Raw genomic sequence first — 19,154 nt, 5'->3', positions numbered from 1 at the left:
GGCTATTTCCATTACTCGTGGGCAGGAAAAGATAAGGAAAAAGGGATTCCACCACGGCCCCGCCTCTGTTGTCCCAGTGGCCTCCGGGGTGAGGGATGCCTAGTGTCATACTCGGCCCCAGCCTTGTTTGGCCCCGGGATGTGTGGGGTGGCAACAAGCAATATAAGCTGCAAGTTTTCTATCCCCAGGAAAGGACCGAGGCTGCCTCCTCTACGAGGCATCAGAGGACCCAGGCTTAGGACAGGACAAGATGCAGTTAACAAGTCTGCGCTGGAAACAGCTCAGGCTCCTCGACTAGCAAGAGGAGGTGGCTGATGCGTGCAGGCGATGCGGCACTCGTGCAGAGTCCCCAGGCCTGCGGCCACACCCGTGAGCATCATCACAGCCAGCGGGCCACTCAGGGGGAAGGCAGCGCTATGGGCAGGGGAGCAGGAGTGGGGAGAAAGTCCCTTCACTACGTCAGGCCCAGAGTCCCCTGCAACAGGCCAGAAATGACAAAAACCGGACTAGGTTGAGATTTTTTTTGTGCAATCTGTTTTTTTTCCCCTTAAATATGCATAGGTCACAAAACTGCCTCTGGGCATTAAACCCAGGATTAAGGCATTAATGAACTGAGGTTTGAATGCTCCACTAATTAAAATAGTAGCAAGACAGAATGAAGTATTTCCAAAATCAGTGTCTAAGTGTCAAAGTGCCACCGTGTTGAACAAAACCCATCTGAAGGGACAAGTATTCCATCCCTCCTGGAGATGAATGTGCAGGGGATGGTTCTGCGGGAGCAGGCAGGCAGAGTTCAATGCCACAGGACCCCACATCCATTCCCTCTATGCCCCATGACCTGGTGTTGCAAAGGATAAAATCCCAGAACAACAGGAGGGACAGAAAGGAAAGAGCTAGTTGGAATTACATATCTTCAGGAGGCTCAATCAATAAGCCCTCTCAAAGAAATCAGAGCCATGAAGAAAATAGCGGTTTCGCTCAGCAGTGAGCTGAGTGTGCTTGAGTCGTGGCGTGGGCCGCGCGCAGGGGAGGCATGGGAGGGTCCACCTCTGCGTTTGCTGACTGGGGCCCGGCCACGCCTTCCCCTCTGCCTGATGTGCCCACACCCCATCTGCTGCCTTCTGGGGCACAGTCACTCTGCCCTAGGATCCCCACTGTCCACTTGGCCTTCCTGTTAACGTAGGGTTAAATGCCTCTTCCTCAGGAGACAAAGACAGCAACCCTACTGGAAGACTTTTCACGTACACACCAAGAATCTAGGTCATCATCTATGTATCTTTTCTAATTCGGGACATGTTACCGGGATGCAGGGTCCTGCTGTGCCATCCACACCTCACCATCTCCTGCGCACAGAAAGCCAGGGGAAGGAGAAACAGGTATGTTATCCCACTGCCGGATTAATACACGCAGGACACCTTCACTCTGTGTAATTAACAGTTCTAAAATCGGCGTGTGACTCAATTTAACACAGTCTCTCTTAAAACCCAACAAGGCACACGGCAATTGCTGACATGCTTGCTCTTCTGTGACGCTTCCAGTGGTACTTAACTGAAATCCAAGGCGCCGAGCTATTAAGACTGCACAAAAGTATCTCCTTTTATTTCCTAACCTGCCTTCAGATCAATTTAATCATCTGCAGAACAGGAAAGGAGAACCACAGCCTAAATTATGGAAGCGAGACGCCTGCTCTTAAGTTTCAACTTTTGACCTCCACATCCAAACTGCAATACCCAGCACAAGAAAAGAAATTATCAGTTATGATCTTATGTTTCTGGGGAAGAGTATGATGATAGAGGAATTTACAGGAAATCAAAAAGGCACTGCTTGAGAGAATGGAAAACAATAAAGCAGTCACAGAAAGGAAATGAATGACGCCCAAACAAACACTAGGAAGGAAGCGTCCTCTGTGCTAGCAGAGGCTGCTCCTTGCCTATCAGATAGGCTCTGGGAGGAATCCCAGATCCCCAGCCCAGCAGCTAACCAGGAGCCGGGGTGCATGAGTGGCAGGGGGCATGGTGCTGAAGAAGCCTTAGCCACACAGTCCTGGGCACCTACCTGCACATGCTGACCTCACACAAGATCCATGCCGGGGCCTCTGAGCACCGCTGCATCTGCAGTGGCCTAGAGGGGACTTCGAAATGGCTGAAACTCAGGCACCCCTCCCCCCCCCCCACTCCTCCAGGGTGCCCCTCAGATATACAAGGGGCAGCACAAGATCCGGGAACTACCGACCTGGGCTCAGCCCCTGGCTTTTCCTCAGGCAAATCATCTCCCTGTGCCTCAGTTTCCTTATCTGAAGAATGGGGATAATCGGAGCACCTAGCTTAAAGCATAAGCAAAATATCTCTTTGAATGAGGTGACATATGTCAAGTGCTTAGCACAGTGCCTTGCACACAAGAAGTCTCAAAAGGTGACATTTTATTAAGCTGAGTTAGCACTTGACTTCTACTCTCATTCAAGCCTTGAGCCATCATCCACCAAGGGAGACCACTTCTGTTTTGCAGGTGAGGAGACTGAGGCTCCATGCTATCGGCTGAATATTTGTCTTCCCCCACAAAACTGATATGTTGAAACCTAATCTCCAACGTGTCGGCATGCAGAGGTGGGGCCTTTGGGAGGTGATGAGGCCATGAGGGCAGAGCTCTTGTGACTGGGATTGGTGCTCTGATAAAAGAGACCCCAGAGAGCTCCCTGCCTCTGCTGCCATGTGAGGGCACTGCAAGAAAATGGCCACCTCGGGACCAGAAAGTCTGTTCCCACCAGACACGGAGTGTGCTAGCACTTGGATTTCCAAGGTTCTAGAACTGTGAGAAATACATTTCTGTTGTTTATAAGCCACTCCTGATGGTAAATGTTATGGCAGCCTGCATAGTCTAAGACACTTGGTGAATCTTCACAAGTTAGATATTACTACAAGCTCACTGACAGATGTAGCTGAGGCTCAGAAAAGTTAAGCGACTTCCCAAGGGGTGCAAGCTGGGGTGAGAGTTTGGAATAGCCTGCGTGGAGGGTTTTTGTGTCACCCCAGGCAGTCCCTCTCCATGGGGCCTAGACAGAGGGGGTGATGAAAGCATTCAGGACGCAGGGGCCCAAAGATGTGCCAGTGAGTCATAATTTAACATCACAGAAAACCCTCTCCTATAAATGAGGGACCAGCCTGCCATTGCACCCAGAATCCTTCCTTCGCTTATTTGAAGAGGGCAGTGATCAAGACCACCATGGATCTCACCCGAGAATGACTGCAGTCACTACAGAGGCCAGAACCCATGCTATTAAAACACACCCTTGAGGCAGGAAGGACAGTGTGACATTTCTAAAATAGTTCTACTGCCATCAAATGCCAAATAAGTCCCTTCTGCTGCTGGCTTTGATAAAGTTGGGAAGTATTCTTATGAATGCAGAATCCACCTCAGAGCCTTGGAAGTGTCACTAGAATTAAAGTGTGCTTGTTCCAAAGTAACGAGCTAATGGCTGATCCCTCAGGAGATGCTGGAGCGGATAACCCAGCCCGGTCCCCAAAGCACCCGAACTGTTAGCAGCCGTGAGGGAACGTCACCTGCGGGGTGTAAGTGGGTGCGGGCCCATTCCTGGGTATCCAGGATTTAGTCTTCTGTCCACTGGGAGCTACAGATGGGCCAGGCGTCTGTTACTTTCCAAAAACAAGAAAAGGAGGCTGTGAACGAGAAGGACCCAGGCCCCATCCTCAGAGGGCGCACGGCTGCTGACAGAGCTGGGCTGGCCGGCCTCCGGTGAGCGCTCCCAAGGGGTCAGTCCCGATGCCAGTCCCGACGGCCCTCGGATTTCCACCTCTGGCCCAGCCTCTCTCCCACCGGAACCTGCTTCAAACTCAACATGCCCCAAACAAGTCCCCGATCTGTCACGGCACCTGCTCTTCCCAGCCATCCTCATCTCAGTGACACACCACCCAGCTGTTTAGGACAAAAAAAACGGAGTCACCTTCAACTCCATCCTTCAGTCGTGTCACAGCTGGCTCCTCCCAGGGGCGTTCCCCTGGACTGCCCCGCTACTCTCAGCTCTGTCACACCGCCTTTCCCCTGCCACCTGGGCCCTGCAGCAGCCTCCCAGCTGGCAGCCTGTGCCCTCTCTTGCCCTAGAATTGAGTCTCCAGACTGAGGCCAAAGCGATCGTTTAAAACACAAACACAATCCTACCATTCTCCTGCTTAAATTCGTCAAAGGTTTCCCATGGTTCCCGTTTCTCTCAAGATCAAGTCCCAGCGGACACCGTAGCCAACCCAGCCCCCTGCCCATCTCTCTGACTGCCCTCAAGGCCTCGGAACACGCGGCCCCTGGACCTGCATCATCTCCTCCTTCTTCCTGATGGAGCTTCCCCTAGTCGGAAGGTGCCCAAACTCCAAGACTAGGTGAGCAAGATCTCCCAACCAGATGGGGAAACACGACCACAAGGTCATAGCATCAGACATGAAAGGTCCGCGCACCTCCCCGCTGTCAGGTGATGAGGTGCCAAAGGCCCCACCTCGCCGCTCTTCTACATTCAGAGTAAGTGCAGCCTTAGAACCAATAAAACACGTTTTATTGCTGAGCAACTCGATGGCTTAGGAAGAAAACTGGTGGCACGTCAGAGCTGGAGGGCCACTTCCAGGGCCCACGGAGGGGATGCCCAACCCGAGAAGGTTTGCCTTGCTGTGACCTAACAGAAACCAGTCGTGCTGCAGGACCGGGCTGCCGGTATCAGCAAGGGAGGAAACTAGGCAACACAAGAACACATACAAAAGGATGGCAACTTGTCAGGACACAGATGCCACAGGAGGAAAACACGTTTACCTTTCTGGTAATAGCATTATGGATGATGTCTGTTTTTACTCTTTTCATTATCTACTTTAAGTGAGCTATGTAAGTGTGGCTCGCTTAGGGTAGGAGTTTTTAAAAGACTGCTTAACAAAGGAAAAGATAAATTTAATTGACATTCAAGTGATTTATGCCCTTTCAGAAAAACAGACCAACTGGCGCGCGCGCACACACACACACACACACACACACACAGAACCAGAGAAGAGAGCTGTTCTGGGGACTGTCTTGTCTGAGGGGCTCTCTGAGATGGAGCAGGTGGCGACAGCCGGGTCTCTGAGCTTCCTGAGCAGAAGCACAATAAACAGCCAAAGCAGCCACAGGCAATACTTACCACTCCACGATCTCTGGATGAAGAATGGTGTTGTTGACGTTAAACCTGCAGAGGAAACACAAAGCAAGCCTATTAGTTCAATGGTCCATCATCTCCCAGCAAGAAATACCTCTTTCAAGACATACCAAGAGAGGACACGACCCAAAGAGGGCCGCAAACTATAACTCCACGATCCTCCGGCCCACAGAAGACCTGCCGCCCGCTGCTTGCAGCAGACATGCGGCTGCACCGAGCCCCCTAAGTGCTGTCACTTGGGAGAGCAAGCTGCTCGGCTGCAAAACTACCCTCCACTCTTGCCAGGCAGACCTAGCCTCCTCTGTCAAGTGTACCAACACACTTACAACAGGAGTCCCAGAAGAAAAGGAGAGATGAAGGAAAAGAATATTTGAAAAAAATAATAGCCCAAAACATCATCAATTTAATGAAAAACATTAATCTACACATCTATAAGGCCCAATAAACTCCAAACAGGATAAGTCCCAAGAGATCCACACTCAGACATATTATAACCAAACTTTCAAAGGACAAAGAGAAAATCCTGAAAGCAGTAAGAGGGGAAGAAAAAAAAAAAAAAAAAGCATGACATACAAGGAACCCTCAATAAGATTAATGGCTGATTTCTCATCAGAAACTATAAAGGCCAGAAGACAGTGGGATGAAAGAAAAAAAAGTGTCAACCAACATTCTATATCCAGCAAAGCTGTGTTTCAAAGATGAAAGAAAAATTAAAACATTCCCAGATAAACAACCTGAGAGAATTCATCGCTAGAAGACCCATCCTACCAGAAATACTAAAGGGAATCTTTCAGACTATAGTGAAAGAACCCTAGACTCACTCAAATCCACGTGAAGAAAATGAAGGCATTGAGAAAAGTAATTACATAGGCAAGTACAGAGACAGTGTAAATGTATTTTGTGTAACTCCTTTTTTCTCCTGACTTAAAAGACAACTGCAAAAAGCAACAATCATAAATCTGTGTGGACCAACAGAACATATGAAGATGCAATCTGTATGCAACAACGCACAAAGGAGGGGACAAAACAAAGCTATATAGAAGCAAATTTGTTGTAGACTACTGAAATTGACATTAATGCAAACTAGACTGTTATCAGTTTAAGAGGTCATTTGTAATCCCCCAGGTAACAACTAAAAATATAATTAAAACAAGGGCACCTGGGTGGCTCAGTTGGTTAAGCCTCCAAATTGGGATCAGGTCATGATCTCATAGTTCGTGAGTTCAAGTCCCACATCAGGCTCTGTGCTGTCAGTGCAGAGCCTGATTTGATTCTCTGGCTCCCTCTGTCTCTGCCCCTCCCCAACTTGCTCGCTCACGCGCGCGCTCTCTCTCTTTCAAAATTAAAAAAAAAATAGCTTAACGAACTGAGCTCATCAGCATATAAAAAGGATACACACCATGACCAAGTCCAATTTAGCTCAGGAATATAAGGTTACTCTGACAGACAAAAATAATCAGTATAATATGCTCTAATCTATTAATTATATTAATAATTTATATCAACAGAATACAGAACAAAACCACATAGATACAAAAAAAGGATCTTACAAAATCCAACAGCCTTTCATGATAAAAAAAACTCAGTAAACTAGGAAGAGAAGGAAACTGCCTCAACCTGATAAAGATATCTACAAGAAACCCACAGCCTACATCATAGTTAGCGGTCAAAGACGAAAAGCTTTCCCCTAAGATGAGAAGCAAGGCAAGGATTTCCTTTCTCTCCACTTCTGTTCAATACTGTACACAAGAAACATCTGTCATAGTGATCATACACTGGAAGTCTCAAGAAATTTCAAAGCACTGAGATACAGAAAATGTACACTGATTACAGTAGAATTAAACTAGAAATCAGTAACAGAAAGAAAACTATAAAATCCCAAATTGTTTGGAAGTTAAGCAACAAACTTCTAAAGACCCACAGTTCAGAAGAGAAATAACAAAATTAGAAACTAAAAGCACGAAAAATCAGAACTGGTGAAATGCAGCTAAAACAGCACCCAGAGGAAAACTGATACCTCTAAAACGTACTTAGTGGAAAAGAACACTGAAAACAATGATCTAAGCTCCCATCCCAAGAATGTCCCTTTCTTCTCTCTCAAGAAGCTAGAGAAAGAACAAACAAACCTGAAGAAATTAAAAGGAAATGAAAATGTACAGAAATCAATGAAATAAAAGGCAGACATAAAAATAAAGAAAAATGTACAAAGTCAAAATGTGTTCTTTGATAAGATAAACATAACTGACAAGGGGACCCCAGAAGACAAAAAGATCAGGTCGGGGTACATCATGTGTGACCCAGAGCCCAAGGTGTCAGTGGGAAAGCTGGGGAAGCCTGGCATGGCCCAGCACAAAGCACAGGCCTCAGCAGAGAAGCTCCAGCAAGCCTTCAACCCTTTGGATTCTGAGCCCTGCTCCATCTCAGGTCAGGATATTACACACAGGGCATGCTGGCTTGTGACCAGGCAAGGACTCTCCATGGCCCCATTACCAGGGTTTGAAAAACACCTATCTAATGCCGTGGTTGTGCAGCTGGTACCCCCAGTGCTGGCTGAGCCCATCGAAGAAGGAGGGACAGAGGAGAGAAGGGAGAAGGGGGCATTAGCAGGCCGGGAGGATTCTAGCTCTCCAAAGCTGTCGGGAATCCTAGCTACACAAATTCAAAGTCACCTGACTAATTCAAAGTCACCCGAAATGCTGTAGAATCAAAGCCCTACTTGTGAAATATCAAAGAGACCTCAGGCAGCCAACATGGTTTGGAGTCAAGAGCAGAGCAGCAAATGACATAAATCAAGACGACAACCCAGGCTCTGCCTCCCATTTCCCCAAATGTCACTTTGACATTAGGAAAAACAATGGCCTATCTACTCAGCAGGCAAACACAGCAGTAAAATCTCACTTTATAAAATGTACATACGTATGCACACATGCACCCGTGCACACACAAGCAGCAGAGTGACCCAGCGCACAGGTAACATGGATATAAAGAGACAGGTAAGATGAATACACACACAGGCAGGCATGCGCTTAGGAAGAGATGCACGTAGACACACACAGATGTGTATGCAACACACACACACACACACACACACACACACACACACACACACAGGCATGTAGACGCACCCAGACTAATACACAAAGATCCACCCCTAAATATACACACATAAACCCACAGATGCACACAAATGCACACTCAGATACAAAAACACTCGAGACAGGGGCACCTGGGTGGTTCAGTTGGTTAAGCGTCTGACTTCGGCTCAGGTCATGATCTCACAGTTTGTGGGTTCGAGCCCCACATTGGGCTCTGTGCTGACAGCTCAGAGCCTGGAGTCTGCTTTGGATTCTGTCTCTCCCTCCCTCTCTGCCCCTCCCCCGCTCACGCTCTGTGTGTGTGTCTCTCTCTCTCAAAAATAAACAGTAATAAAAATTAAAATTAAAATTAAAAAAACCCCACAAAACCAAAAACACTCAACACACACACAGAAGAGTCCAAAAGACATTCACCGCAGCATTGGCGGGGTTTAACTTGGGGTGATGAAATTTGGGTATTACCTCTGTATAGTCAGCATTTTCTATGATGAGCATGTATCAACTGGGTAAAAACAACAACAAACCCATCAGTGCCTATGAGGGTGGGGAGCGTGTATCCTAGAAGCAGAGGGTAATTCCCTGATGGGCTCTGCCTGAGGGACGGGTGACAAAGGGTGAGCAGTATGGGCCCAACCGTCCCTGTCCCTGTCCTCCTCCCTGCAGTTTCTAACCCAAGGAGGGAGGCGAGGCTTGCTGGAGAACAGGCCCTAGAAGGGCCCCCCACTTCCCACCCTTGCTAGGGGCTGGGGTGGGTTCCTATCTCCTCATGGAGACTCCATGGGCCATAATGAGAAGCCCACACCTCACACTGATACACAAGTTAACAGTAACCACAATGCCAAGTCCCCACGCCACAGACCGGCATTTTGTTGCGATCATCAGGTTTTAATAAAGTCCCTCTATTTCCTGGGTTTAAAAATTCACATCTTTGAATATTAATACTCCTACATTAGCAACCCCCAAATTCAGCAATTTCATATTTAACTGCTTATTTAAATGGAATTCATTTGTAACCAATTGTCTTCAAATATGCAAGGCAATTTAAGTAAATGCCAGAAGATAAGAGATATGCTTATCCCGAATAACCAGCTGATGTGAAATATCGACCATATTTCTCTCTCAGACAATGGCACGACACTGAGCCCTCAGTAACTCACTGCCCTGGCCTAGGGCTCCTGGGCAGTCTGCCTACTTTGAAGGGAACTATTTCATGCCAAGAAGGCACCCCCATGGGCCACTTGGCCCCCACAGATCATCTTCTCCTTCATGGTCAGTCTCTCTCTTTCTCTCTCAGGAAAATCTGCTCTAAAATCTACCTCCTCAGATGCTAACAAAGATTTATCACGCCTGCCTCTGCTCCCAGGCTACAGGAACCAACCTCTCCAGGCAGCTGTGGGAGGGAGCCCACGGGGAGACCTCACATCCCCCCACTCCTGCACAACCAGCCTCTTCACCTCAGCTCTGGCTCACCCCAGCCACAGAACAGTCCTGGCCATGCCCTCCCCAGGACCTGGCAAGAAGTACCCGACCCCACTCTCCAGCCAGAGCCCATGGGGTGTCTGATCCTTCGACATCTTCTGTGGGACTTATCCCTGCACCAGTGTGGCCACACGTGGAGCCGTGGCCTGCACCAGAGCCCAAACTCAGCACAAAGCCCAGCAGACTCTCCGCACCTGTTCCCGTCATCCCAGAGAGAATAGACACACTTCTCGGTGACCCCAGGGGCTCCAGGCCATCAGGAGGCCCCGGTGCATGTCTACCCTTCCCACCTCACCCTTGTCTTCCTGTTCCCTCTGCTCCTGTTCTCTACCATCACCACCACTGCGAGACCAGACACATTCCCCGACGTGGGTAGCAAGCGGCCTGACCCTGATCTGAGAAGGCTGGGACAGGTCTGAGGTCTCCCAGAACCAAACCCACAGCCCCACCAAGGTCACAGACCCAGAGGCAGCCAGCCCCCAGGAGCCATACTTGGAGAGAAGGTCGCAGGCCAACTGTCCACCTGGACCAGTGCCCAGGGGGTCTGGACTGGGTGGACATGTTGAGGCCACCATTCTACTATAAGCTCCTTCCTCCCCTCAGGCCAAGGGATAAAGATGGCCTGGGATGGCCCATCAGCATAAACCAAGAAGCGAAACCGGAACTTCTGCCACAGCAGGTCAATCAAAAATCCAAGATGCAAGGTGTTTCAGAGAAGTTCAAAAGGGTCAAAACCAAAACCGCCGGGAATAAGGTGCTTTATTATAACCAATGATAGAAGCTGATGGAAAGTAGGACAATAGCAAGATTCACCTTGCTTAGGAAACAGGCTATTATTAGCCCCAGCAAACAGCTGGAGACAAGGCAGGCAGGTGAACGTGGTGGCTGAGCCGCAGCAGCCCTCAAGGACAATGGAAGAAGTCAGGAGGAGGTAGAGTCAAGGCACTGGCAGCCAGGATGGTGGGAGGCAGGGGTCTGAGCTGCACCCAGAGCCCAGGAATATAGACATGACTTTCTGTACGGAAGCCACTGGCGGGCAGCTGGAGGCAGAGACTGGGGCCCAAGGTCATACCCATGGCGTGTGGGGTGGGGGCACCTACCACACAGGCTCCTCCCCAACAGAACCCCTGAGGGTGGAGCTGCTCAAAGGGTGCCCCAGTGGGATGAGAGGCCCAGAGGGAAGGGAGGGTGTACCACGGGCAGACCAGGGGACTCCAAGGCAGAGAGGCCCAGGGGAGGCCTCTCACCAGCAGTGCGTCAGCCAAGGCACACGGGTACGGAAGCCAATCCCTCAGCACCGGCATGCAGGAGCAGGCTCTCAGCCCAGTAGTGAGGGGCCTGGCAGTATCCCAGAGTCAGCCCCGCCTGGACTGGACTACAGATTAGAGAGGGCCCAGTCCAGTGCCTGGGGAGAACATGCAACATTAAGGCAGTCCTGGCTCTCCAAAAAAGCTTCCAGATGCTGACCGGGTGGGGTGGGGGTTTGGCAGAGCAGAGGCTCCTCTGGGCTCTTGGCAGGGGCTAAGGAGTCCCAGGGAGCAAAAGGGGACAGAGGCTGAGGTCTGCCTACTGAAGGGAGGTCATGTTCACAGCAGGACTCCTCCTAGCAGGGGAGGGGAAAAGGTCTCGGCTTCCACTGCCCCCTGACTGTGATGTCCCTGGAATCTCCCCACGCCTCTTCTCTGGGAAAACTTGGGGAACAGCCAGCAGAGCTCTGCTCTCAGGGGCTACATCGTGAGCTGCCTCCCAGGAACCATACCTGCCACAGCACCTGCCAGACCTGTTCCTGGGGTGCTAAGGAGGTTCTCGGCATCAGAAACTCTGGAGGGGGCAAAGAACCCACAGCTCACTGGTACTGGGAACCTTATAATCAGTGATCCTGAAGTCCACCTGGCTCACTACATAGATGGGGAACCAAGGCTCAGGAGGCAACGGGGGGCGGGGGGGGTGCTTGATGGGGGTGTGCTTGTGAACAACTGTTTACTGAGCACCAGCTCCGTGCCAGGCTCTGGGGGAGCAGGATCCCGTTTCACCCCCAGGGCAAGCCCAGACAACACCACGCTACACGTTGGGGAGCTGAGGCTCAGAGGGCAAGCTCTGTTTAGGTCATAGCACCAGTCAGTGAGGTGATCACCAGGGCTCCCTGCTCCCACTCAGGGCCTTCCCCACCAGGCGGAGACCGATGAGAAGCTGGAGGGGCCAGCCCACGGGAACACAGATGTTGGTGTTGGTCAAGATGGGTGAGCAGGGCAGCGGCACGTCCACAGTGCTGGGGGACCGGGGGAGGCTGGGCCCAGGACAGGCCACGGTGGGCTGGGCCCCACACCTCCCCCTCCGGGGCCTGGGGAGAAATGGCAGCTCCACAGCCAGCATTTCAGAGAGTGAGCGCGTGGCGTGGCCGTTCTGAGGAAATTCCCAGGAGGACGCAGGGATTTGAGCAATGAGAAGCAAACCTGATACCCGCCCCCGTCCCATTGCTCTGATCATTGGGGGAGTGATACATATTTATGAGCTCATAATCCTTCCTAATCACCCCTATATCACACAGCCGCACAAACTCCCTGTGGCTCAGGCTCATACATAATTATAAGGCACTTCCTCTGTCACCGCCTCAGTCCACCAAAGGACGACAGGACGCGGTGGCAGTGGTGCAGAGTTAGGCTCCAGTGGGGGAGGAGCTAGGAATGGAGGCCCAGGAGCAAGGCTGGGAGCTGTCCACACTCAGCAGCCTGTAAGAACAGGTGCCTCCATTCAAGGGCTCCTCTGCTGCAGCCTGGAGCCCCACAGACGCCCCAGGGCCAGGCACGAGCCGGCCCAGGGACACAGCACAGCTAGCAGGCGGCACTCTCCAGGGGCCTTGGCGTGAAGGGGACAAGGAGGGCAAAGAGCTCTCTCCGGGCCCCACATCTGCCTTCCTGCCCGGAGAGGCCCAGGAGGGGAAGCAGGGATTGAAGACTCTTCCTGGAGCTAAATGGGGGAGTAAGGGCAGGTAAGGGGGTCCCTGAGACTGGGGCAGCAGGGGACTCAGTCTGGGAGAGGTTAGCAGCCAAGAATAAGAAGGGGCTGAGAAGAGCAAAGACCACAGAGCTCAGAGCAGGTATCCAGAGGGAGAGCAGGCCCCCGCCTGTGTGTGCGCCCCAAGCCTGGGCAGGTCTGCACTTGCATTATGGAGCTCAACAGAGAAGAAGTTGAAGTGATTTTAGGCAGATTGTTTTCTAAACATTTCCTCAAAATGCCCAACTAACTCCTTAGCCTCTTCCTGTTCACGTACTTTACGTCTAGTTTGTAGACAGGGCAAGGCCTGCTGGTGAGATGTGAGGGGGGCAGGACGGAGACCATTCCGGGGGCCCCAGGACTCACCTGCTGATGCCCTCGAAGGAGGCCTCCCTGCAGACACTGCCGCTGTCGGTGTTGACACCACGCTGCAGAGACAGAGGGAGCGTTAAGGGTAGACTCGTCACACGGGGCCACGGCGCAGGTCCCCACAGCCTGCGTGGGAGTGCCTGCCTCCTCCATCCAGCCTTAGGACTGGGGAAGAACCTAGAGCCCCCACCCCTGCCCGGCAAACATATCCATCCCTTCCTGCCTGTCAGGTAGCTCCCAGCCAACCTCCCCCTCCCCACAAAGGCAGGCAGTTCCTTTCTCTGCCGCAGCTTGAAAAAGGAGGAAGGGGCCACACAGTGTCCCCGGGGCACAGGAGCCTCCTCTATCAGATCACTTTGCCGAAACCAGCTCAGGCTGTGCAGGCACAGAAGGGGGCGACAGGACCAGGCTCCACCACCGATCTGCTCTCCCGGGCCGGCCTCATCTCCCTCACACACATACGTGTACACACGCTCCCCACTGACGGGGTCCAAACAGCACTGTCAGATCCAGCCCTCCCGAGATGCAGGTAGGACCCAACTCAGGCATGACGGGCCCTCCCCGGTGACACGAGGAAGCTGCACTACATCCCTCTTCTTTCTCTAGCTGTAAGGAGACTCCAGGTGGAAAGGACAGGAGACAGACCAAGGGACTCAGAGAAGAGTGTGCCATCCCCACAGAGACAAGGCCTTCTGACCCACCCTCTGCCCTCAGGAACCGCAGGCCGATGTTTAATAACGGCCCCCAGAGAAAACACACCGGACCGTCTCTGACCACAACCATCTCACGGAATCTTCCTTCTTGGCCATCAAAAGAGCAGAGCGGAACACAGAGAACATGTGAAGGGCTCAAGTAAATAAATAAATAAGAAGAACCATTTCTGAAGAAGGATCGATTAACAAGGGAGAGAAAGGTCACTTTGGGAGGGAAGAAGGGTTGCACACTCTCCATATTCGAAACTCCCCAAGGTCAAAAAAGCGCAAGACAGCAGGCTTCTTCTCTGAGCCACTCCGCAGCCCCGGTGCCCCCACAGCCCTATTTAAGGCACCACAGGCCCATCGCACACCCCACCCAGCCCCAGGTGGCACCAGGGACCCACCACACACCCTGTCCCACGTGGTACTAAGGACCCACCATGCTCCCCACCCCACCCCACATGGTACCAGGGGCCAGCCGTGCACCCCACCCCACCCCCAGGCTGTGGCAGGCCCTCGGCCATTCAGTGTACCCGATTCTAAATCTGATGCCACAAGCCCAGCACCCTCGTGGGCAGATGCCACAGGTGCGTCTTTAAAATCCTATTAACAATGGAGGAGACACAGGGCGGAAGCACATTGATATTCTACATCCACGGACTCCGGGAGCTCAGCCTGACACAAATACATTCTCCGGCTGGGTTTTATTTTAACCCTTAGAGTAGGTATCTCGTCACAGCGGCCTTCTGCCAGAACACAGCACATCCCAGGGACACGGGAGAATTGAGGTCGTGACCCTGGACACGTTCAGCTCCCCCGGATGAGAAGGTGTCGCTCTGTGTCACCGATGACCATTCCTCTGGGTTCTCAATCCTCCCCTATGCCTCTGCTGGGACAGGCAGCTCCCCGAAACCCTTCCCCGTGGTGTCCGGTCCCTGGATACCAGCCACTTACCAAAGTGAGGAGCACAGAGGGGCCTTGTGATGTTAGGACACTGGCAATCTGAAAGGTCAGAAAGAAAAATCCACTTTTGAGCAACCGTGAAGACGTTTGATGGAGATGATACACCACCATTACTTAATCATGACGGCTCACATTTATGGAGCACAGTGTTAAAACGGGCAGTGACGTTGCTGTCCCCATCCTGCCACTGAGGATGCCGAAGCTCACAGAGGCCAAGGGACTTCTGAAAGCCACACGGCTATCAACTGGCAGGGATTCAAACCCAAACATGGCACACATTCCCACATGCTGCCCTACCTCCAGGCCCACACACATCCCAGGCTCCAAACCGCCAGACCTGCCCACACTGCGAGGCCAGCACCTCTGTCCATCTGCCAGTCCCGCCTAAAAGACCTGTTCGTAAGAGCTCTTAGGCACTGATCCCAACAGCCTCCTGTCCCCAGGGCAGACACTTTCCTCCCTGTCCCCTATTCATCTCCTAGACCCTGTCTACCCTCTGTCCCCCATCCTACATCCCTACTCTCCATCCCTGCTCCCCCTTGACCCATGCAGGCCTCTTGCCCCTGCATGTTGGTTGCTTTGCACCCCGACGCCATGAAGGAGCGTGTCCTGCAACCCCATCTCTCCACGCCTTTGCCTGGGCTCTTACCTCTGCCTGGCGCGCCTCCTCCCCACCCCATCAGTGCGTACTGAGAACCGAGGCCCTCTGGCCCCCCAAGACAGGCTCGCTCATTCTCTCCTCTTCTGCCCCATTCCTTCAGCAAAGCACCTACCACCCTGCATTAGCCATGACATCTGTACCCCAAGAACGCCAACCACCCCAGTGGGAGCGCTTTCTCCCTCTCCTGGCCCCCACTCCTCAGTCTGCCCTGCATCTTGGCTACTGTAGCTCCTACTGCATTTGAGCCACCCCCCCCCCACCCTAAACTCCTTCACACCCCGACACAAGGCGAGAGTGAGGAAGATTTGTTTGTGTCTTTAACAGCCTTACTGAGCTACCACTGACATACTCTATAACGCACATATTTAAAGTGCACATTTTGATAAGTTTTGACATATGTATATATATACATGATTTTTTAATACTGAGAGGCTCCCAGAGAAAACCTGGAATATACTGAAAAGTATAAGAAGATAAAATACACCTACAATCCCATCCCCAGAGACTTTTTTTTTACCTCTGCACATAAAAACAGAGATCCGTAATGACATTTGGATCATAAGGAGTTACACACTTCACTTATTTCCTGAGATTAAGTATTCTTCAGCCTCGTGACTCCCACCAGTCACTACTGCCGGGGATAGTAAACAGCCAATGAGCCCCTGATCACGGCCTGCGCCAGTCCTTCAGACATCATCTCATTTCGCCACCCGTGAAGCTGGTGCTACAAATGTCCAGATTTCACATATGAGAAAGACTATGGGTTCGCTCGTTTGTTGAGGTTCACAGTTCAAAAAGAGCAAGCCTCGGAGCTGAACATACGGCTGCCTGGCCCTCTCTCAATAGATATGGCACACGATTTACTTATTCATTCCTCCACTGGACACTTAAGTAATTTCTAATGGTTAACCAGTATAAGTAATGCCTGATGAACATTCTTCTACACGTGTTTATTTCCTTACCGTAAATTCCTTTAAAAATGTATTTCCTTAAAAACAAAATTAGACCCAGTGAGACTGCTAGGTGAAACGCCATATACGCCATATACGTTGACCTTTCTGATGCCACTGGCCAGGTTACTCCCCACACGTGCACCAACCGTCTTCCCACCATGGTGCACAAGGCTCCCTCCCCACCCGGACCCTCCCCTCTGACTCGGAACCGCTCTGAACACCGAATCCCCCACCTCTGTGCTGCACAGACCAACGGCTTGGCTGAATCCCCGCCACTCCCGCAGGCCCTCCTGGAGGAGTGGGGGGCGGGGGGGGGGGGAACTCATTAAAAGAACAAGAGCTGTGCATGTCAGGCCCCTGGGTGTGTTGTCACGTCGATGTGAAGGGTCTACATTCATCAGCACAGAATGATTCCGTCAATTACGGCAGCAGCACCGGAGAGCAAGCAGGCACTTGGGGATTGTATGTGCTACTGTCCTTGGGAGAGGGGAGCCACATAACGAATGTGTGGTGTGACGGTTTTTCTCTCGGCAACGGCTCAGGACGTGCCGGTTAGGAATAATGCAGAAAGCAGTCCTCTCGCACCGCCTGATGCGCAGGCGGGTCGAGCCCCGACACCGAGCAGGCTGGGCGTCTGCTACTTCTGGCAGGGCAGCGTCTTTCATCGATCACGGCTGCTTGAGCGGGCCCTGGTTACCTTTGCGGTTGCAAAGCCTCCCCCAGCCTGGCAGCTCCACCCGCCCTTCCCCACGGACACCCATTAGCAGTACATTCTCATCAGCAGACCCTGATTCCAGGCCTGGCGATGAAGGAGACGGGACGCGCCTGTGTGTTGCCAGCTCAAAATGCAGCTCCAGCACACGGGACGGCACGGCTCTGTCAACACAGGGAGTTGGTCACCACCGGAGCGGTGGTCACTGGGGACCCATCAGCTCTCACAAACCAGTGCCATTAAATGCCCCTGACTTGCTTCGTACCACGGCCAGCATCGATTTCCCGGGCAGCCGGGCCTCTCTGGCAGGTCGAGGTAGATGGCACACACAGAATTTAGCAGGGCCTTGTGCACAGGGACCCTCCCCACCTTGGGGACAATCAGAGGCTTCCCGAGGACATCTCATGCGCCTTCATGCCCAGGGCCCCAACCAGGCCTGAAGGCTACTCTTCATGGGTGATGATCCAGAGAAAGGGGCAGGACAGTCCTTAAATGGTGCTGGTAAGAAAGCCTGCGTTGCTCTAGGGAGCTGGACCCTGCAAGCATCTGAACGTTTAAAAATGAACTCTTTTCCATGGCAGTCAAAAACGGGTGCAACTTGGTGGCTGGGAATGCATTTAAAAATATGAACTTGGGGCGCCTGGGTGGCTCAGTCGGTTGGGGGTCCGACTTCAGCTCAGGTCACGATCTCGCGGTCCGTGAGTTTGAGCCCCACGTCGGGCTCTGGGTTGATGGCTCAGAGCCTGGAGCCTGCTTCCAATTCTGTGTCTCCCTCTCTCTCTGCCCCTCCCCCATTCATGCTCTGTCTCTCTCTGTCTCAAAAATAAATAAACATTAAAAAAATTAAAAAAATTAAAAAATAAAAAAATAAAAATAAAAATATGAACTTGTTTCTAAAATTTAAGTATCAGGAAAGATCACAAACCACATGGATTTGCAGGCACTCCTGACAAAACGAAGTTTCCAGCAACTCTGGACCAGCAGTCTAGATGTAGCAGCCATCCCCACAGGGCCCCCCACACCCCTGCCCTCAGACCCCGCCATTCCCTGATGCCTCTCCACACCGAGGCCGAGAGGCAGGCAGCATCTGTCTCTGTGCGGCCACAATGGTATCTCTTTCATCCATCCTGCCCGCATCTGAGCCAGTGACCCTGGCACCTCCCAACACGTGCCCGGCACCACAAAGGAGAGCAAGCGCACGAAACGTGCCCTCCACCCTGCAGCTGCCCTCCCATGAGGAATGCCAGCCTCTGCACCGCACTTGAGTGAGATGTCTTGAAGCACCTGCCAAGGTTCTCCTGAGCACCCCGTTCTCAGGGAGGCACCATTTGCTCTACCTTCCCAATAATTCACATCAGGTCGTCTATGGGGATGAAAGGAACCAGGCAGCCATGTTTCCTATATCAGACGCCTGCATTTTATACATGACGTCAAGTGACCAGCCACGGCCTGGGGTGCGGGCCTTCCTGCCTTCTTTCAGAAAAGACAAGTGATGGGAAGACTGCTTCCCATCTGTGATTTGTCACAGATAACCAAGGCTGCCCGAAGCCAGTTGGGGCTCGGCACCATAGAAGTGGCCTGAGGAGTCCTTTCCTGATCCAAGGGGCTTCCTGTCACTGTCTATGGTGGAGCAGGTCCCAAGCACCTCAAGGGCCCCCCAGCACAGGTGTCTTAATCCAGTAGTCTATATTGTCAGGCTCCATTTCGAGCCACAGAAAATCGAAGTCACTTGGGAGTCTAGGTCATCCCCTTTGTCTGACAGGGCAAATGCAGAAGTGGAGGGTCTCTGGGGTCCAAAGGTCCTGGGGTTGCCCCCTAACTCTGCTGCTTCCCCGGCTAAGGGCCCACAGTTAGGGCCTTTCACCTTGGCCTTGGCTTCCTCTGCAATGGGGCAGGGGCTGTGGCCTGCATGGGATAGGGCACAAGGGATGTTGCTGGAATCAGCAGGTGCCACCCCAGAGTGAAGCATTTGACCAGCTGTTAACAGTGAGCCTCGTGTCCAGTAAGAACCACAGTGGCCACAGTGATGAGAGTAATGATTAACGATGACAGCA

The 19,154-nt window shown here is 52.0% G+C and overlaps 1 protein-coding gene across 1 annotated transcript in view; it reads right to left on the bottom strand.

The window, feature by feature from the left end:
* The window catches only part of PEPD (peptidase D), a 112,091-nt gene that overhangs the window by 72,077 nt on the left and 20,860 nt on the right, over positions 1-19,154 (bottom strand). Inside the window, exons 5-7 of the mRNA XM_042919471.1 lie at positions 14,766-14,813; positions 13,114-13,175; positions 5,165-5,209 (exon numbers count right to left, since the gene is read on the bottom strand). Of these exons, the coding sequence (XP_042775405.1) occupies positions 5,165-5,209; positions 13,114-13,175; positions 14,766-14,813 (155 nt within the window). The remainder of the gene's footprint in view (positions 1-5,164; positions 5,210-13,113; positions 13,176-14,765; positions 14,814-19,154) is intronic.

The sequence above is a fragment of the Panthera leo genome, chromosome E2, assembly GCF_018350215.1.
Source record: "Panthera leo isolate Ple1 chromosome E2, P.leo_Ple1_pat1.1, whole genome shotgun sequence".
Lineage (NCBI taxonomy): Eukaryota > Metazoa > Chordata > Mammalia > Carnivora > Felidae > Panthera > Panthera leo.
This window is presented reverse-complemented; position numbering and strand designations above follow the sequence as displayed.